Raw genomic sequence first — 22,227 nt, forward strand, 5'->3', positions numbered from 1 at the left:
ACAACTCCTATTTTTAGGGCGTAGAGACAAGTATCTTGTCAGTATATACATCATTTTTGACAATACTGACGTGAGTGTTATTATAGTGTATGCTATGTCCTCTAGGGGGCATACTGGTAAACATATAATCCCTTGCAGAGAAAACACACACACACATTCCATGATCGTAATTAAAGATTAATTGGCACCATCTCCTCTCCTCCTCTTTTCAACTCGTCTTCTTGTGACCCACTGTTCATAGGGATAGCTGGAGAGCAGTGGAGGCTGCTGAGGGGAGGATGGTTCATAATGATGGCTGGAATGGAGTCCAACAGCTGGAATGGAGTAAATGGAATTTTGATTTTATTTAACCTTTATTTAACTAGGCAAGCCAGTTAAGAACAAATTCTTATTTACAATGACGGCCTACCCCGGTCAAACCCTAACCCGGACGACACTGGGCCAATTGTGTGCCGCCCTATGGGACTCCCAATCACAGCTGGTTGTGATACAGCCTGGAATCAAAACAGGGTCTGTAGTGACACCTCTAGCTCTGAGATGCAGTGCCTGAGACCGCTGCACCGCTAAGGGAAATTATGTTTGATACCATTCCATCAATTTACAATGAATTACCACTCATATTGCTGTGTTAATAACACTGTCTAAAGGCAGTAAGACATTAGTTACAATTAATATGTTTAATCTATTTATTTTACTGCTCCTTGTCACATGTTTACACATTGATAGTTTAACTCAAACACAGAATGTATTTATTATTTAATTACCAATGGTTTTTCAAACAACAACTTTTCCATGGTTTATTAACCTTGTCAAATGTGTGTATTTCTTGTGTTTCTTTTAATAATTTATTTTTGAGAGATTCATATTTGATAGAGGTGTACTAACTATTTCGGTCAGTTATTTTTATCTCACACTATAAGATGTAATACACATTATTGGCATACAATCAATGAGAGGAGGGTGAAAGAATGTTGTGCATTCATGTCGGCAAGGTGTAAGACTTGAAATAATTAACTCCTTTTTCTGACAGAGACACGTAACCTATAATCAGCCTGCACCACACCCTCTTATCACTACTAGTGAGTTTTTCACATCGAGTCGGTTTCAAGCACCTGGCTCAAGGATATTTGAGTTTGTAGAATGCCATGGGACAGGGGCCCATACATACAGTGTGTCAGAGGCGTTTGTAATCTTTGTGGATTCTGGTCAATTGATCCGGTTTGTATCCTGGTTGTTCAGGGTACTTCTGCTCATCGGCGGATGGTCTGGCATTTCTGAGGCACAGGCAAACCTTTTTCTCCTCTCCCCCTTTCAGTTGGCTTTTATTTAAATTTGGGCCAGGGGGTAGGCTTCCCAGGGAAATAGCCTGCAGTGGCAAGATGGCGAACAGAGGGTTGTGAGGTGGGATGGTAAATGAAAAACGCGTTCATCGATGAATTAAGGTAAATCTATGTCATATTTCTCAGATCCTCGTATGTTTTGCGATGTAACTTGGTGTGTGTGTAGTCATGTTCAAGAATTTGCACTACGTTGTTTGAAGAAACACCAGAAACAACAAACATTTGACTCGTATGCCCAGAGAGGTCTCCCCGTGTGTAGCCAGCTTGGCAACCACCTCTTTACCTGCGTTCCTTTTAACCCGTGCATTGCGGGCTTCGGTTTGTTTTTCACAGTTTTGGAATAAGATAAATAACTTTAAACAAACAAAACATTTACTTAAATCTGATGTATGCAAGGCTGGCGCAGCAATATAGGCTAATTTAATAAAAGGCATTGGTGGACCCCTTTACCCACCCCCTCTGCTAGGGTTGCCACTAGTTACCACAGCCACAAAGTCAAAATGGCTATATCGTGGGGATGTGCATTTTTCCCTTTCAAGAAGATTCGATACATATGTAGATACATGGGCTCTGATACGATACAGAAACGATACGTTTTAGTTTGAAACGATTCGGTTTGATTAGAGAACGAATCGATGCGATTCATGCACAAAATTCAAATCTGCTGTTGATGCAGCTCATGAGCTGGGCCTCTGATCTGGAACTGTCTGAGCTGACTTCTGTTTGTGTACGCGTAAATGGTGTATGTCTATGTTGTATACGATGTAGGCACCTGATCTGAGCCATAAAGGACACTAGGCATCTACGACCCCACTGTCAGGTTAGGGGAGGGCAATTTAGTTTGTTTTTTTGTCTCCCCCACTTTGTATCTGAAATCACCATCACCCACTAATTAACTTGTTGTTTTTGCAGATTAAGGGGTTGAGCTAGTAATGTATCTATATTTATCATTTACAAATGAGCTATGACATACCCAATGAATATATATATATAGCACAACTTTGGATTTCACCCCCATCTCAAAATCACATTTTTTTTACATTTTGAAAGTTTTTTTTGAGTGAGCTATTTCTTCTCCTCCAGCTTTGGCCATGCAGTGCGCCTCGCAAAAGTGATTCCTCATTATGAAATTATAAATTTTACCCAGTATATTAAAAAAATGACCATATACACTACCAAAACTATTGCTGACGTTGAACTTGAACATCAAAATCAAATCTATTGTAAGCCCCGTTCAGCAGGTATAGGCAGATGAGTTGTCCCCAGTAGCTTACTTTTATTCCAGTAAAACACAATTTTCAACAGCGCGAAGATAACAATAACCTAGCAAATTACATAGGTTGCCACTCAACTAATACAGCTTAATATCGCGCAAGCTATTTTAGCATTTGAATGCTGAAGGTGCTGCACAGATGTGTAAGATCAGGAACAGGCCAACTACTTCGCATTGGTCAGTGCGCGAAGCTGGGCTACTGATGTTCCCTAGAGTTGTTCGGCATGCAAAAAGACTTGTAGATCAATGACTGTTAATATAGTTACATGCTTAATTCGACACTGAAGGAGAGGACACATCAGTTGTCACAAAATATGAGGTATTTTCGGAAGGTAAAAAGTAATATGAACAACAACAAAAAATTATGAATCGCTGATTCACATGTCTGAATGGATTTTCTGACCGATGCAGTTCTATCTAAAGCGTTCCCGGAAGTCTCGCGATGTTCGGCCTCTGGGTTTAGAAACTCTGTGGTGTTATCTATTTTGTTGTAGACGGGTATCACCCATTTGTATGTTTTTTTTCTCTCGAGATTGTATTCTCTCAAATGTGTATCAACAGCTATGTTTCCGTTAAAGGTACTACGTCAAAGAAACGAACGTGTGTGGGCGTGGTGTAGTGTTTGGCCGGAGCAAGGAATCGGGTAGCCAGTATGGGCCCCCAAATATTTTTTGTGTGAAAAAATAATGGAAAACTATCATTCCACTATTACTGCATTTATTTATTATGGACATTTTCTGAAATTACAAATCAAGAATATTACACAATACTCCTTTAACTTGTCCAGTGATTTTTTTTTTATCAACATTTACAAAGTTCACATAGAAATAGATGTGACAATTGTCTGCTACGGTGCATTTCCATTGAACTTAATTGTCGATTAAAAACAGCAGGATGTAATGATGTCACACCTTAAAATAAATAAATCATAATTGTGGTTGATGTGTTTCCATTACCCATTTAGGCAAGTTGCACAATGCGCATTCATAAATTGGTGGTAACCAGTTTGCCCTCCCACCTATCTGTTTCATGTAGGTAGCATGCGAAAGCCAGCATGGATAGAATGCAATAATTGACTAATATTTGCCATGTTCCAATAATGTTCATGTACCAACATATCGCCATGGTCTGTGCCATGGTGAAACTTGCACACCTATAGATCTGAAATAATTATATGGCGAAACTTGCATCCAGCCGAGCAGAAAAGCAAGGCGAAGCAATTCAGCTATTCTTGAAAGTCAGGACAATCATTGTCCTGCAAAGAAGCATCATTTTTTTATAGCTAAAAAAATAGATTTTGCCAGCATTTAGAATTAAATGTGGAATGGACCTTTTATAGTTAGGTCTAGGTGATGACATCACATGCCCCGCGTACCTTCAAAATCATTCAACAACCATAATTTATTTGAAAAACAGTTTCCATCGTCATTTGTCTCAAAGCTAGATAGACAAGAAAAATCCACCCGTCAAACGGATAAAAATGTTGTCTATATGATGTTTCCATTACACATGTCTCAATTTAGTTTTTTTGAAACATTGCTTTTGTTGATTACATTTGGGTCCATGGAAACCTGCCTAGTGTAACCAGTAGCAATAATTTGATGTTCTGGAATTATATGTATTATGTTATTATTTGTATTTTTTTTTTACAATGTTGGATACTTCCTGCTGTTAAATTTCAATTAATGATTTATACCCATTGATTCTTAAAGAATATACCTTATTAGCATCAATCAGCGTAAGCCATCATTGATGCTAATAAGGTACTGTCTTACTGTATCATAACCCAGAATAGGCCTAATGTTATTTTACTCCAATGTTTATGTTTTGTTGCCATTTCTGTCTTGTAAACAAACAATATAGCTCAGGGATTCCCTCATTGGTTGCTAACCCCCTTGAGATTGATAATATGTTCATTGTCCTGCAACATATGCTTAAACTATTGCAGTACTTGCTGTACTAGACATAAGAGATAATGCTTGCTTTATAAATCTTGTTTTATGTTCTGTATCTAGGAAAACCAACCAAAATGCTAACGAAATTAGCCCTGGAGCATTATACTGTGGTATAAAAAAACTAGGACGTTTGGAGATTTGTATTGCATATTTTAATATTAGAATGTTAGAATGAAACAGTCAAGGCCTTCAAACACTTGGACAATAAATATAAAAATAATTATGGTGTCTGACGGAGTTGACAAATCTAGTTAGGTGGATTTTATGAAAAAAGGTTTTAATTAAAAAAGGTTTTAATTAGGAGGTTGTTCCTTTACATGGTATAATATATGATACTTGGTCTTTAACAATGTATATTTCAAATGTTATTAATAAAAATATTTGATTCTCCCATCTTTCAAAAAACCCTGAGCTATATCAGTATGTTTATAATTGGTGTAAAATCAATCTTATGTACTGCCAGTCCCCGCTTTTATAGCTTGGTCTATGAGTTTTAGTGGTTACATTTCCTCAGCCACGTCCCTCAGCTTTATACCAGGTGGTAGGACTACTGTTTGTCTGAAACACAAACTCCGGATTGTGGCTCTAAAAACATACTGGCCTTTTTTGGTTGAACTGAATGAACACAAACCTGAATGAAACAAAGTTCCCATAATATTTGGCAAATAGACTTTTAAAAACCTTTTGTCTTCCATCCCAAGATAGTAAGAGCCAGCCAACTACACTCCTCAACAGTAGCGGTGCAAGGGTCAAATTACCGGGGAAGCCAAGCCAGGGGAAAAAAGCAATTTTACAACCTATGTGTCGTGATAATTGCGTTGTTTGCTCTATAACCTGTTAGTTCATATGCCTTGCGACCATGATGTATAGGTCTAAGGCCGAGACAATAAGAAGACAGTGGCAGAATAAATTCAACTACACCTTTGTTTCATCACATAACCGAAGAGCAACATCTGTCCGATGAAATCCACAGAACATATTACATGTAACAACCTGTTACATACCCTACAGCATGGTCAAGACAGTTAATGTTTCCAACCTTTTCGGACTACTTAAGAACTATTGATTTAGAACCACGGACAGTTACCGCAAGTTGCAAAGAAAACAGGCGCTGCCTCCACTATTTCAGCACCATTTCAACATGCTTATTCTCATACAATGAGTAAAAGATACAAAAAATGAATTAGTCCAATCAACTCAAGCTAAATATAATGTGGCTATCCATGGTACTGTTTTGTGTGTTTGTGTGTTTGTGTTTGTGTGTGTGTGTGTGTGTGTGTGTGTGTGTGTGTGTGTGTGTGTGGTGTGTGTGTGTGTGTTGTGTGTGTGTGTGTGTGTGTGTGTGTGTGTGTGTGTGTGTGTGTGTGTGTGTGTGTGTGTAGAAAATACATGTTGATTCATGCTACTTGTAGAGAAACGCCAATGCCATCCCCCTCTTTCATGTTATAATCATTGGCCAGTACGGAGAATGAAGTAAAACCACAAGTCCAAATCCCCATCTCTATCCATGGCCTATTTTAGCTAGCTAGTTATCCACGAGAGGACAACGACACAATGGGATGCAACAATTCAAGTTTTCTGTCAATGACGTTTGGCTTCTGATGTGATTGGTCTGAAGCCAAATTCAACATGGCTTCCCTTGAGACTTTTTTTTTGGTACGCCAGGACCATTCACAGCTGAGCTCACTCAGTTTAGCTCAATGCTGATGGGCTATTATTTTATGTTTTTTTATATCAAGGGAGGCCAAATGCTCGCTTGCTTCCCTTGCATTCAATGCTACGGGTGGCAACAATGTCATACTATTTTTGACCAGACAGCATAGATGGGCAACACATAGAGACAGAGGGGCTCTATTGTTCGCTTGGATGCTTTCTCCGGTGAGATACATTCAGCCTCTTGTGAATTGAAGGACATTTATAAAACACAGAGAGACGAAAGATGCATTGTTTTAGTTTTTTTGGTCATTTTTGGCATCCATGAATACATGCCACTGCTCCTCGAATCTTGGCATCATCTTAAGATTCTAACAACTAATTCTGTTAGGAGTTTACATGTGTTCAGTAATAATTCTGTTAGCTAGTTACAGGGCCGGATTAACAAATCATAGGACCCATGGCTTTTGTTTTTGCTGCGCATCAGCAGATTTTCTCTTGTTATATCAGCCACTGACAGTAAAATCAAGTTTTATTTGTCACATGCTTCGTTAACAACAGGTGTAAACTAACAGTGAAATGCTTACTTGCCGGCCCTTCCCAACAATGCAGAGAGACAAATAGAAAAATAATAGAAGGATAATAACACAAGGTATAAATACACAATGAGTAACAAACTTGGCTATACACGGGGTACCAGTACCGAGTCGATGTGCAGGGATACGAGGTAATTAAGGTAGATATGTACATATAGGTAGGAGTAAAGTGACTCGGCAACAGGGTAAATAATAAGCAATAGCAGTAGCGTATGTGATGTGAGTGTACAGTGCATTTGGAAAGTATTCAGACCCCTTGACCTTTTCCACATTTTGTTATCTTACAGCCTTATTCTAAAATGGATTTAATCATTTTTCCCCCTCATCAATCTACACACAATACCCCATAATGACAAAGCAAAAACAGGTTTTTAGAAATGTTTGCACATTTAAAAAAACTGATATCACATTTCCATAAGTAATCAGACCCTTTACCCAGTACTTTGCTGAAGCAGCTTTGGCAGTGATTACAGCCTTGAGTCTTCTTGGATATGATGCTACAAGCTTGGCACACCTGTATTTGTGGAGTTCCTCCCATTCTTCTCTGCTGATCCTCTCCAGCTCTGTCAGGTTAGATGGGGAGCATCGCTACACAGCTATTTTCAGGTCTCTCCAGCGATATACGATCGGGTTCAAGTCCGGGCTCTGGCTGGGCCACTCCCGAAGCCACTCCTGCATTGTCTTGGCTGTGTGCTTAGGTTCGTTATCCTGTTGGAAGATGAACCTTCGCCCCAGTCTGAGGTCCTGAGCGCTCTGGAGCAGGTTTTTATCAAGGATCTCTCTTTACTTTGCTCGGTTAATCTTTCCCTCGATCCTGACTAGTCTCCCAGTCCCTGCCCCTGAAAAACATCCCCACAACATGATGCTGACACCACCATGCTTCACCCTAGGGCTGGTGCCAGGATTCCTCCAGATTTGACGCTTGGCATTCAGGCCAAAGAATTCGATCTTGTTTTCATCAGACCAGAGAATCTTGTTTCTCATGGTCTGAGAGTCTTTAGGTCCCTTTTTGGCAAACTCCAAGTGGGCTGTCATGTGCCTTTTACAGAGGAGTGGCTTCCGTCTGGCCACTCTACCATGAAGGCCTGATTTGGTGGAGTGGTGCAGAGATTTGCTCTTCATGAAGTTTCTCCCATCTCTACAGAGGAACTCTGGAGCTCTGTCAGTGACCATCGGGTTCTTGGTCACCTCCCTGACCAAGGCCCTTCTCCCCCGATTGCTCAGTTTGACTGAAGGGACAGCTCTAGGAAGAGTGGTGGTCGTTCCAAACTTCTTCCATTTAAGAATGATGGAGGACACTGTGTTCTTGGGAACCTTTAATGCTGCAGATATGTTTTGGTACTCTTCCCCAGATCTGTGCCTCAACACAATCCTAATCTCGGAGCTCTACGGACAATTCCTTCAACCTCATTGCTTGGTTTTCTCTCTGACATGCACGGTCAACTGTGGGACCTTATATAGACAGGTGTGTGCCTTTCCAAATCATGTCCAATCAATTGAATTTACCACAGGTGGACTCCAATAAAGTTGTAGAAAGGATGATCAATGGAAACAGGATGCACCTGAGCTCAATTCCGAGTCTCATAGCAGTGTCTGAATACTTATGTAAATAAGGTATTTCTGTTTATACAAAAATGTATAAAAACCTGTTTTGGCTTCGTCATTATGGGGTATTGTGTGTAGATTGATGAGATGTTTTATTTTCTTTACCTGTTTTAGAATAAGGCTGTAACGTAATGTGGGAAAAGTCAAGGGGGGTCTGAATACTTTCCGAATTCACTGTATGTGATGTGAGCGCATGTGAGTCAAAAGAGTTAGTGCAAAAGGGGGTCAGTACAGATAGTCTGGGTAGGTATTTGGTTAACTATTTAGCAGTCGTATGGCTTGGGGGTAGAAGCTGTTCAGGGTCCTGTTGGTTCCAGACTTGGTTCATCGGTACCGCTTGCGTGCGGTAGCAGAGACAGCAGTCTATGACTTGGGTGGCTGGAGGTTGAGAATCTTTAGCGCTTTCCTCTGACACAGCCTGATATAGAGGTGATGTACTGGGCCGTGCGTACTACCCTCTGTAGTGCCTTGCGGTCAGATGCCAAGCAGTTGCCATACCAAATGGTGATGCAGCCAGTCAAAATGCTCTCAATGGTGCAGCTGTAGAACGTTTTAAGGATCTGAGAGCCCATGACAATTTTTTTCAGGCTCCTGAGGGGGAAGAGCCGCTGTCGTGCGCTCTTCACAACTGTGTGGGTGTTTGTAGACCATGTTCATTCCTTAGTGATATGGACACAGAGGAACTTGAAGTTCTAGACCCGCTCCACTACAGCCTCGTCGGTGTGGATGGGGCCGTGCTTGGCCCTCCATTTCCTTTAGTCCACGATCAGCTCCTTTCTCTTACTGATATTGAGGGAAAGGTTGTTGCCCTGGCACCACACTGCCAGGTCACTTGACCTCATCCCTGTGGGGGATGTTTTGTTGCCTGTACTCTCACCACCTGGGGGTGGTCCATCAGGAAGTCCAGGATCCAGTTGCAGTTCTCACATAGGTGTTCTTGTTATCCAGGGAAGCTTAGCAGAGGTAGAAATGCTTGGGTGATTTATGTTAGTGCAGGGTGAGTTACACATAGTGGACTTCCTGCTACGGCACACCGCCTCAGTGCTAACAGTATACATCTGGTTCATAGGCATATGATTACAGCATACAATAACTGTAGGATCAGCAGAGGCATTCAGTGCAGTAAGAGGGACATAAATGATGTACATTACATTGTGTCTTCCAACACCCCTGGGATAATGTACATTTGCTGAAGCATTATGACAACTCGGCGACACAATGGTAGGGATTTAATGAGCTGGGCTTGGGTCATTGATAAGTCATTGTGTCAACGCAGCCTTAATGCTGTGAAAGGAAAAAGTTAACGTCGATCCACTGAAGCAAAACGGACAAGTGAAAAGCTGCGTAATGGAGAGTTGAAAATAAAGAGAAGGGAGGTCCAGGAAAGTTTTGGTGAAGTGGTAGAGGATGATAGCAATGCTTATGTTATGTGTGATGATTGTGAAGCGCTATACAAATTCGACAGTAACAAGAAGGGGTTCTTTAAATAGGCCTATGGCACGTCAAGGGAACTGTAGCCTACTGTTCAGAGGGGTTAAATGGAAACTGAAATCTGGACACTGACTATAATCTTTCAGTCTTAATATTAACGCCTGCAGAATTAAGCATTTCTTGCAGTAAAATGATACACCAAATGTACATTTTGACTCAGGAACAGGAGTGGAGAAATATGATTTCTTTCTTTCAGCATCTTGAGACAATGCGACTGCATTTTTGGTATTTATTTATTGTATTTTGTCCCTGATTCCTAAACATCTTTTCTCAGCGAAAGAAGCCGAGATGACACAACTTTACCTATGTCAACTAGATTGATGCATTCATTCTATCATTTATGACATTATTCTGGTTCGCAAGGGTTGATTTAGTCTTCCAGGGCAGGGCTTCCTAAACCCGGTCCTGGGGCCCCCCTGGGTGTATGTTTTTAGTTTTTTCCCCTAGCACTACACAGCTAATTCAACTAAGCAAAGCTTGATGAGTTGGTTATTTGAATCAGTTGTGTAGTCCTAGGGCAAAAACCAAAACGTGCACTCAGTGGGGGCCCCAGGACCGGGTTTGGGAAACCCTGTTCTAGGGCAACATGTAATGACGGAAGAGAAGCTGCATGTATCTAATTACAGACAAGCCTACCGAAATTCTAAGCAGAAACGTATCTGTCAAACCTGACAAAACAATCGGTCCCCCATCTCTGACTGTAGCCTACAGCACAATTTCTATATTTGCAGGTTAGGGTCAGGTGCAGGCCTCACATTTTCACTTCATCACTTAGTTGGGCGGTTGCGGATGGGTTTTAGCAATTGCGGGTGGGTGCGGGTGAACAAACAGCTGACCTGCGCACCACTACTACCTATATTGCCTTTTTTGGGGGGCCTTTTGGGCCCTCTACTGGCTTCAACCCCTGTAAGCCCCTGCATTAATCCAGCCCTGGCTAGTTAGGAGTAAACGTGACATGAGCTATCCTTGCGCTGGCTTTTCCCGGAACACCTTGGGTGAACCTGGCTCTGTAAGTGTCACAATGGGTACAGCTTTAAGCCAGGTTCATAACTGCAGTTTACGGGGTTCTCTCAAATCTGTGACCAGAGCCTTGTCGAGTTTGAGGAGTTACCGAGGTAACTTTGGTCAACTGAGTTCAACTGCACGTTCAGGCTGTGCGTCCCAGTCAATGGTGGTCACAGAGCAGTATAGCCTTTTCACAATGAGACGCCGAACTATTGTGTCCTAGCACACACTATGTGGAATATGATTTACTCTTAACTCCATTTATCCTGAATGAAGTGTCTGAGCCGCGAGTTGAGGACCAATGGAATCAGATTCCCTTCCTCTCGAAAGATTGCGTCATCATCCCCTTATTTTACTTTTACATTATTTCATTTTTACAATAAACATACAGACAAAAAAAGCACCATAACATTAATGGGAACCAGGTGTGCGTAATGAGACAAGATGAGTAATGAGACAAGACAGTCCGGGGTTGGTGGTCAGACCTCCACTCCGGGGGTTGGTGGTCAGACCTCCACTCCGGGGGTTGGTGGTCAGACCTCCTGAGCTGGTGAATGGAATGAGCAGCAGTACCGTGGGAATCCGTTACAGAAATACGTTTTTTGTGCGTACGGAACATTTCTGGGATCTTTTATTTCAGCTTATGAAACATGGGATCAACACTTTACATGTTGCATTTATATTTCTGTTCAATATAGTTTCCTTCATAGTGTACCCCTCTGATTGGCTCCATCCCAGGTTACCTCTCCTCCTATTGGCACTCTGGCAGGAAGATTATTGGTAACTAACCTACTCCTAGCTTCTCCGTACGTAGGGTTTCCAGCAGTTACGTTCACCCACTGTTGGCTCCATGGGAACTACAATTCCGAAGCTCTGTTTTAACGTTTAGAAACGTCAATCATCGCTTTCAAAACGGTTTTACAAACATATTCTGTTATGCTTCTTATCTTTCATATTAGCAAGAAAGAATGCACTTACTGTAGCAGTTTTGCACAGATCCACAAGCTGTGTGCCTCCAGTTTCCGAACTACATTTCCTTCCCAGTTACGCTTATACACAGCACTGGTGTTTGGTGCACACTAGATAGGGAGCCACCTATGCTAATTAACTATGTCTTCCGTCTGTCTTCTGAAAACACACGATGTAACGTGGAGATATGGCCGTGTGTGACACCTAACGCTAAGAAGGTGTAGTAATTTAACATTTAAAATATATATATATATTATTATCAAAGACGCGTTTCTTATGTTTCCAAAAACGTACAGCAAGCGATGTGTGTTTGTTTAGACTAGCGTTGGGGCTCTTAACAAAACTCCCCCGATCAGAACATACTATCGCCAATAGGCGCTAAAGCAGTTTGCATCTATGAATGGGGTAGCCTACGCCATACTGGCAGCCTGTCTCATTTCAGGTATCTGGGATTAATGCAATCCAACCCCCCTCCCCCTTCCCACTGAAAGGAAGGAACGGAACATGACATTAACATGACATGAACCACGGCGAACCGGTACACCAGTTTCTGGTTAGAATAAACTCTGTCTGTCAACATTAACACAGAGGACGTTTGACGATCAGAGGCTTATTTTGAAAAATGTCAAGAATGTCTTGCTCACAATGCCCTGCTCACTTCTTCAAATATCTCTACCTCTCTAAAGTCTATGTGGACAGTTCCAGCCCAGCACTTAAACTTTGACCCTGCTGCTATCTTGGACCGGGTCTCTCTTGCAAAATAGATTTTTATCTCAATGAGACTAACCGGGGTAAATAAAGGTTAGGTTAAATCGATTGGGTGGGTACTGATTAGGATTAGACCCCTGCTAGCTGTCCAGGACCAGGCTGGATGACCTCCGGCCTAAACATACCTCCAGTAGAGGGATTCAATACGAAGCAAGGACAAAAAATATCATTATTTTGGGTATTTTCACAAGAAGGTTCATTTTGTTGGAAGGATTGTTAACATACAGTATATTTGACATTATAAAAAAAAAGCATAATTGAGAAATAATCAGTTGGCATATTTATGACATTTTGGCCCATTTGGCAAGATTGTGATCCGAGGGTTGTGAGGTGAGAGAGGATAGTAAATAAACAGTGTTCATCGATGAATTAAGGTAAATATGTCATTTTTCTCAGATCGTCACATGTTTTTTGATTTAAGTTGGTGTGTGTGGTTGTATTCAAGAGGTTGCACTCCGTTTTTTGAAGAAATACCAGAAACGCCTAACAAATGGCTTTTATGCCCAGAGGGCATAGCCTAATTCCAGAACTAGTATTACCAGCTTGGCAACCACCTCTATACTTGCACTAATTTTAGCCTGTGGATTGCTGGCTTCGGTTTGTTTTTCACAGCTTTGGAATAAGATGAATAACTTTCAACAAACTAAGAATATTAACTGAAATCTGGATGTATGCAGTGGTGGAAAAAGTACTCAATTGTCATACTTGAGTAAAAGTAAATGCTATACATTAAATTCCTTATATTAAGCAATTCAGACAGTATGATTTAATTTTTTTGACAGAAGTTGGACACTCCAAGAACTTCCAAACTCAGTATTTGTGTTTAGTGAGTCCGCCACATCAATGGCAGTAGGGATGACAAGGCGTTATATTGATAGGTGAGTGAATTGGACCATAATTCTGTCCTGCCTGGGCATTTAAAATGTAACGAGTACTTTTTGGTGTCAGGGAAAATGTAAGGGAGTTAAAAGTATATATTTTCTTTAGGAATATAGTGGAGTAAAAAACATGAATAGTCATGTACAGAAACCCCCAAAAACGACTTAGTAGTACTTTACAGTATTTTTACTTAAGTACTTTATACCACTGGATGTATCTACCTGTACCGGCACCCCCCTGTATATATTGTTATTTTTTTACAGCTGGTCTTTAATTACTTGTTACTTTCTTTCTTATTCTTATCAACATTTTTTTTTTAAACTGCACTGTTGGTTAGAGCCTGTAAGTAAGCATTTCACTGTAAGGTCTACACCTGTTGTATTCGGCGCATGTGACTAATAAAATGTGATTTGATGTAGGGCTGGCCCAGCAATATAGGCTAATTGAATAAAAGACATTGGTGGATCCCTTCGCCACCCCCTCTGCGTGTAGGGCATTATCAATTTTGTGGTAGACGAGTAGGCCTATCGCCTATTGATTTTCTTTTTTTCAAGATTTCGTTCTCTGAACTGTATCAATGAATCATACATTTTAGATCAGAGTTTATTATTATTGTTGGAGTTAAACTGTAAAAACACCAGCAAATCAGCTGCAAGTGATAATATTTTTGGAAATTTTGATCCAAAGTATACCCACGCTAATAGAGATTTATATGTGATTGTATACAAATGTAAGCAAGATTTGAATTAATTGTTTTCGTTAAATATTATATCTATTTGGACTTCTTGCAGTCAATTTCCAGTCTACAAATGATTTGTAATTATGTTCTGGCCACCTGACCATCCGCTCAAGAAAAACATCGTCGAGCGGCTGACTCTAATTGTTGATCCCTGTTTTAGATCATGGTAGAGCAACACTGGTTTGGAATGCTTGTAGGATGATGGTCACAGCATTGCATTTAAATGTTTCTCCAGTATGTGAGAAACGTTGGGCTTTTGCAACATAGCAACCAGTAGCATTGATTTAACGTTTTGCTGTGTAGGTTAGACCAAAATCCAGCAGAATTTCTACAAAATAGTGTATATAGCTGAAATTAAAATTAATTGTTATGGAATTCGTAGATTTTGTTATTTTTTAGTTATTTAAAAAAAAAAAAAAAACATTTTCTGATCGCTGCCACTATCTCTTAGAATGATGTTAAATTTCTATGAATGATTTCTACCCATTGGTACCTGAAGAATATATAACAAAAGCATTATGATTGTTTACATCCGCTAGTACAACTGTCTTACCCTATCATAACCCAGAATAGGCCTGAGGTTATTTTACTCAAATTTGTATGTTTTATTGCCATTTCAGTTTTACACAAACAATGTGTAGCAATATGTTTAAAATTGTGGCGTCAAATCAATGTTATTATGTACTGCCAGTCCCCGCTTTTATAGCTTGGTCTGAGTTTTAGTGGTTACATTTCCTCAGCCACATCCCTCAGCTTTATACCAGGTGGTAGGACTACTGTTTGGCTGAAACACAAACTCAGGATTGTGGCTGTAAAAACATACTGGCCTTTTTTGGTTGAACTGAATGAACACAAACTTGGACGGAACAAAGTTCCCATAATATGAAGCAAATAGACTTAAAAAAATATGTCTTCCATCAGAAGGTAGTAAGAGCCAGCCAACTACACTTCTCAAATCTTGGCATGCATCTTAAGATTCTAACAAACTAATTCTGTTAGGAGTTAACATGTGTTTAGTAATAATTATGCTAGTTAGGAGTAAACATGTGACATGGGCTATCCTTGGGGTGCCCTTTTCCAGAACACCTTGAGTAAACCTGGCTCAACAATGGGGATGTTATTTTTCATGTCATGTTCTGCTCCACGTTCAGCCCAACTGGTGAGTGGAAAGGACGTTTATTTTATTCCTAGAAAACAGTTAATTTAAGTTAATGAGCATTAAGGAGTGTCAATTGGACTGGCTCAGATTATCATTATTCCCTTACCAGAGGGCCAAACTGCTTCCTGTAGTGGACCTAATGCCTAAAGCCCAGCTAGATTACCAGATCATGTGATTTACTGCCAGTGATCTCTACCAGGAAGACAAGATGAAACACTGGACAGCCAAACTGAACACGGGCTAAGAGAACATAGGATATTACAGAAAACAGGTTAGAACCCACAGGCTAAGACTGAACACTAGAACAGTTACAGAACACAGGCTAGAACAGAACAAACTAGCTAGAACAGTTACAGAACACAGGCTAGAACAGACTGGAACTGTTACAGAACACAGGCTAGAACAGACTGGAACCGTTACAGAACACAGGATAGAACAGAACAGACTAGAACCGTTTTAGAACACAAAATAGAACAGAACAGGTAACCTATATTGAAATGTATTTGTAAACAGGAGTGTTTATCAGAAGCTAGCAAGGCTGACTCATTGATCCTGTAGGCCAGACATCCTCTCCAGACCAGACCACCTGGTTATATGGCCTGCTCTCTGTTCTCTCTTCCCTCCAGACGCCCTGGTTACGGCCTGTTCTGTCCAGCCTGCCTTCCTGGTTACGGCTTGATTATATACTGTACATCTATGGTTCTCTCATGTAAAGCGATGAGGTGATTTTTGAGCAGGCAGGGTAGGAGGGGGGCAGAACGGGGCTGTAGGCTCATAAATGGACCCTCAGCATCTTATCACCATCAGTGTGTTGTGCAGTCGTTAGATGGATTACCCAAACAACTCTTTTGTTTCAGTGTGTATTTTTTGGGGAGGGAGCGTGTGTTTTGTGATACTGTATCGATGTATGGCAAGACGGATGAGATGCATTGTTATCAGTAGTAGTATTTCAAATGTTGTACCATCCTGTTTTTAAATTACCCAAGGGTCCCGTGCAGCTCAGTTGGTAGAGCATGGTACTTGCAACGACAAGGTTTGTGGATTTGATTCCCACGAGGGACCAGTATATATATGAAAATGTATACACTCACTATTGTAAGTTGCTCTGGATAAGAGCTTCTGCTCAATGACTCAAATGTAAATGCTACTCGTACAGATGTAGGGCAGCAGATTGGAGGGGGATATGGAGGATTAGAACTGGAGAGTAGTTCGGTTTTAAGTTTTGCTGAAGCTCAGTACTGTAAATAGAACTACTGTTAATTGCTCCAATCAAGTTGTTTACATAAAAATCTTTATCTAAAGCAGTTGTTTGAATACCAATACCTGGCATATGATAATTGTTGTAGGCTTATGTTCACAGTAAGCCTAGTTACTAACACTGATTATACACTGAGTGTACAAAGCATCGTCACCTGCTCTTTACTTAACATAGACTGACCAGGTGAATCATGGTGAAAGCTATGATCCCTTATTGATGTCACTTGTTAAATCCACTTCAATCAGTGTAGATGAAGTGGAGAAGACAGCTTAAAGGATTTTTAAGCCTTGAGACAATTAAGACATGGATTGTGTATGTGTGCCATTCAAAGGGTGAATGGGCATGACAAAATATTTTAGTGCCTTTGAACGGGGTATGGTAGTAGGTGCCAGACGCACCGGTTTGTGCCAAGAACTGCAACGCTGCTGGGGTTTTCACGCTCAACAGAATCCTGTGTCTATCAAGAATGGTCCACCACCAAAAGGACATCCAGCCAACTTGAGAAGCATTGGAGTCAGCATGGGCCAGCATTTCAAACACCTTCTAGAGTCCATGCCCCGACGAATTGAGAATGTTCTGAGGGCAAAGCCGGGGGGGGGGGTCTACACTTTTTTGTACACTCAGTGTTGATCCCAGTCTGAGACATTAAGTATTTGTGTTCTGCTTTAAGAAAGACCCTGTTTTCCCCTGATACCGTACCAGTGTAGGGCAGCCTGTGATTTTCTGCTGGATCTGTATTCTGGCGAGGTTACTGACTGGCTAAACTAATTGTTTAACCCGGTAAACGAAGTCTGATAGGCTGCATTAGGGAGGCAGGTAGCCTAGTGGTTAGAGCATTAGACTAGTAACCGAAAGGTTGCAAGATTGAATCTCCGAGCTGACAAGGTAAAAATGTGTCGTTCTGCCCCTAAACAGGGCCATTAACCCACTGTTCCTAGGCCAGTTAACCCACCTGTTCCTAGACCAGTTAACCCACTGTTCCTAGGCCCAGTTAACCCACTGTTCCTAGACCAGTTAACCCACTGTTCCTAGGCCAGTTAACCCACTGTTCCTAGACCAGTTAACCCACTGTTCCTAGACCAGTTAACCCACTGTTCCTAGGCCGTCATTGAAAATACATTTGAATTTGTTCTTAACTGACTTGTCTAGTTAAAAAATAGGCAGCCCAATTATGATGTTTTTTCCTCTAATTGGTCTTTTGACCAATCACATCAGATCTTTTTCAGAGCTGATCTGATTGGTCAAAAGAAAAAAGATATCAGTTAACAATTAACAAGCAGTTAACAATTTGCCATTATCAAAGCCCCACCTGAATTCTCACTTCACATACTGTCAGGGTGGGTGTATATAAATATGAGAGTTAGCGATGACACGCGCAGTCATGTGCCCATCTAATGAGTTCCATTTATAGCTGATCAGGAGCACATAGTCTCTACTGGGTTAGCTGATAATACTGGAGAGCTGGGTTACAGTGTTTGTGTGCTGTGATAATGAACAGAACCATATCATGGTTGCTTTCTCTGGTTCCTCAGAATCTATTGCTACCAGAGAAGGTACAATGGGCCGAGAATAAATGGTAGAGCAACAAAAAAAACAATTTGAGGTTATTTTTACCAGGTTTTTGATATTTGTTGGTATTCGTTAGTGGGTTGGTGGTTAGTTTATCACATTGGTTATTTTTCTTCCTCCTGCCAGTATGTTGTTGAGGCCTATCTTTGAGGAAATCAGTGTGATGGTTTCAGTGTGAGCAGAGAGGTGTAATGTATTGGCCATACTTGGGCAACTTTTTACATTTCTTTTTTTAGGCATCCTGGGCATTGCAAGAATTTCAGGAGCACGTTTGGACCTGCAGGAGTTTAAATTAGTCTAAGAACATTAGTGGTTGTATTTCTTTGAGTTCTCAGAACTGAACTCTCCCTCTCTCCCCAGGTGTGTAAACCAAAGTGTGTGTGATGGAACAGCAGAATCATTCAAAGCAGCTGCTTCTGCAGCTGAACCAGCAGCGAGCCAAAGGATACCTGTGTGATGTCATCATCGTGGTGGAGAACGCGCTGTTCCGCGCCCACAAGAACGTCCTGGCGGCTAGCAGCGTCTACTTCAAGTCGCTGGTCCCCCACGACAACCTCATCAACCTGGACACAGAGATGGTCAGCCCCTCCATTTTCAGACAGGTGGGTCACTTGACGGGCAGTGTCTCACTGACCGCAGTCACATATACAGACATATTTGTATTGGACTCTGTCATTCATATAATTTAATAGCCACGGACAGTACACATTAATCAACGTTTTAGTTTCCACATCAATGCTGTGAAGCCTAGCTGTTTTATCTGCATTCTGATATCAACTTGCTGTGAAACAAATTGCTCATTGGGACATTATAAAGATTACTCTCTACCCCCCTTTCCTCTAGGTGTTGGACTTCATCTATACAGGTCGTCTGTCCAGTTCTGACTCCGTCAGTGACCACAGTATCTCGTCTCTCCTGATCGCCGCCTCCTACCTCCAGCTGACTGAACTGGCTGCTCTCTGTCGCAGGAAGCTCAAACACAACGGTCAGACCCCCTCCAGCTCCAACAAGATGACCCCCTCCTCTTCCACCTCCCCAACCTCAAATGGACACACCCCTGGCCCCCTCTGCCTCTCCTCCACCCCCCTCCACAACCACCAGCACCATAACAACCACTCAGGGTCCAAGAAGGGGAGCCAGAGGAACCAGAGACCGGGCCAGGAGGGAAGGCTGAGAGAGGATCTGTCCGAGAAGGTGTTTATTTCGGGCTCACGCTGTGCCTCCCTCAGCCCCTCTGGAGAAGGTAGGAGTAATGGGCTGGGACTGGACCTGTCCAAAAGGAGTCCGTCAGAGAGCACTGCCACAGAGGAGGTGTCCCCCAGCAGTCTGCTCCAGAGCTCTTCCCCCCACTCCTCCTCTCTCTCCCCCACTCCCACTCCTCCCACAACGTCTAGTGCCAAGCCAGAGCCTCCAAAGACCTCCACAGACCTCCAGCCCAGAGCCCCTCGCAAGAGGCCCCGAGGTGATAAAGTGACCCCAGAGCTGGAGGACGGAGAGGTGGATGGAGAGGAGAACGGTCTAGATCAGAGTGAGGGGAGCGGGCACAGTGGAAGAGGAGGAGGAGGAAGAAAAGGGAGGAGAAACGGAAACACCAACTACATCTACCGTCAGCCCCAGCCAGGGTTTGAGCCAGGTGTGGGGGACAACCTGTACGTCTGCATCCCCTGTGGGAAAGGCTTCCCCAGCTCAGAACAGCTCAATGCCCATGTCGACACACACACCCACGACCAACTCTACCTGAAAGACGAGGAGGAGGAGGAGGAAGAGGAAGAGGAATGTGGTGGATACTTGAAGGACAAAGATCCGGACACATGCCCAGATGACTCTGCATCAAAGGAGGTGAAGCCTGACGCTGAAGAACCTGGGCATCTCTGCACAGTCTGCAGTAAGAGCTGCAAGGACGCAACATCACTACGGCAACACGAGAAGAGCCATTGGCTGAACCGGCCATTCCCCTGTAACATCTGTGGCAAGCTGTTCACTCAGCGAGGCACCATGACGCGCCACATGAGGAGTCACCTGGGCCTCAAGCCCTTCGCCTGCGAGGAGTGCGGCATGCGCTTCACACGACAGTACCGCCTCGCCGAGCACATGCGGGTCCATTCGGGGGAGAAGCCGTACGAGTGCCAGCTGTGTGGCGGGAAGTTCACCCAGCAACGCAACCTCCTTAGTCATATGAGGATGCACACCTCGCCCTCATAGAGGACACTTCACCATCGTCACTGCAGCTGAACCACAGCTACCTGGGTTCTATTAGGCTGTCTACCTCATCTTCAGATAACTATCTGGACCCTCTGTTACCCATAGTACCTCCTCACCCTTGTAAACACACCTGGGTTCTACCTCATCTTCAGATACTATCTGGACCCTGCTGTTCCCCAATAAGTACCTCTCACGCTTGTCAACACAAACTGGGTTCTACCTCATCTTCAGATAACTATCTGGACCCTCTGTTACCCATAGTACCTCCTCACCCTTGTAAACACACCTGGGTTCTACCTCAACTTCAGAAACTCACCTTGAAATGAATTACCTCACCTTTATAACCACTCACCCCGAGTAACTTACCAATATTTTCAACCTCTTAACAACTATCACTTATACCCTCACCCTCGTAACAACGATCACCCATACCCTCAACTAGGGATTCATATTTTCACGAAAACCTACCAAGTTTCAATACTGGGAATAATTGATATTTATCCCAAGAGTCCCGGGAAATACTGCAAATATTTGAAGTACCCATTCTCAAGCCTTTAAAACCAAGATATGTCACTATGCCTGGGTTCTCCCAAAATAAGATTGTCGCTGTGCCACAATGCCGGCTTGGCTGCGCCACTGTAAAGGTTTCACAGCAAGTGAAACTGATATTTAGTAATGATAGAGTAACTTTGATCACCAATGACATTGTTGTGAATTGCGAAACAGGCTGTTCATGAATTCTGAGCATTATCATGTTACTCAATTAATTTAGCCCAGGACTACTGCTGAAATATGCTATCTCGAGACAGAGCATGCTCAGGACCCACAGAGCGCACCCAGAGTAGGCGATAGCGTTGTCGAATTATACAAACTTTGTAACAGCAGTCAAACAAAAGTCAAATGACTAAAGTTGCTATGCTTGTTAACCTCCAACGAATGACAAAATATCTCCTATTTGGCAAAATGGAGTTGATGATTATACAGATAGCAGGTCAGCTCATGAATAACTAGTAGTTGAAGAGAGGAAATTGTTTAAAGATCATAACGGGGACCATACTCTCTACTCTCGTACTGTTTGTTGATCTCACATTCTGTACCGACGCTCTCATATAGTCAGAAATACGAAACAGCTCAGAGAAGCGGGGGAAATGTTCCAGGTATTTTGACATGCTTTGTTTTATTTTTTATTTATTTAACCTTTATTTAACTAGGCAAGTCAGTTAAGAACAAATTCTTATTTACAATGACAGCCTACCCCGGCCAAACCCTAACCCGGAAGACGGTGGGCCAATTGTGCGCCCTCCTATGGAACTCCCAATCACGGCCGGCTGTGATACAGCCTGGAATCGAACAAGGGTAGTGACGACTCTAGCACTGAGATGCAGTGCCTTAGACCGCTGCGCCACTCAGGAGCATAAGCAGACATGCATTGATAATGCAACCTATGGATTACAGAATAAAGTTAGGAATTTTCATTCGAGACGGGAGTCAAGATTTCTGGTTTCAGTGGGATTATTGGGACTATATTAAAATAGCCTAGGCCTGAGTCAATAGCCTGAGTCAATAGATAATACACTTGAATTTGGCTACATTATTCCATTCTAAATGTTTCTGATCAGTGATAAATGAATAAATGAGCTACCACTTCTACTTGTCCAGCCAAGATAAATTAACCAAATATATAGACAGAGATTCAGTGAAACAAAATCACATTGATTGATTGACACAGGATTTTTGTCGCGAGTAGGACAGGCTACTATGCGAGT

At 42.1% G+C, this 22,227-nt stretch overlaps 1 protein-coding gene across 2 annotated transcripts; it reads left to right on the forward strand.

Moving 5' to 3' along the window:
• Positions 1-1,149: 1,149 nt before the first annotated feature.
• Positions 1,150-20,629, forward strand: LOC111979912 (hypermethylated in cancer 2 protein-like). 2 transcript variants are annotated; one of them, XM_024010595.2, is made up of 3 exons: positions 1,150-1,442; positions 18,620-18,861; positions 19,103-20,629. In XM_024010595.2, the coding sequence occupies exons 2-3, from the start codon at positions 18,643-18,645 to the stop codon at positions 20,459-20,461; spliced, it is 1,578 nt and encodes a 525-aa protein (XP_023866363.1). In that variant the 5' UTR covers positions 1,150-1,442; positions 18,620-18,642; the 3' UTR covers positions 20,462-20,629. The 2 variants fall into 2 exon arrangements, with proteins under 2 accessions (XP_023866363.1, XP_023866364.1); XM_024010596.2 differs by lacking the exon at positions 1,150-1,442 and adding an exon at positions 12,816-13,029.
• Positions 20,630-22,227: the final 1,598 nt, after the last annotated feature.

The sequence above is a fragment of the Salvelinus sp. IW2-2015 genome, linkage group LG20 (assembly GCF_002910315.2).
Source record: "Salvelinus sp. IW2-2015 linkage group LG20, ASM291031v2, whole genome shotgun sequence".
Taxonomy (NCBI): Eukaryota; Metazoa; Chordata; class Actinopteri; order Salmoniformes; family Salmonidae; genus Salvelinus; species Salvelinus sp. IW2-2015.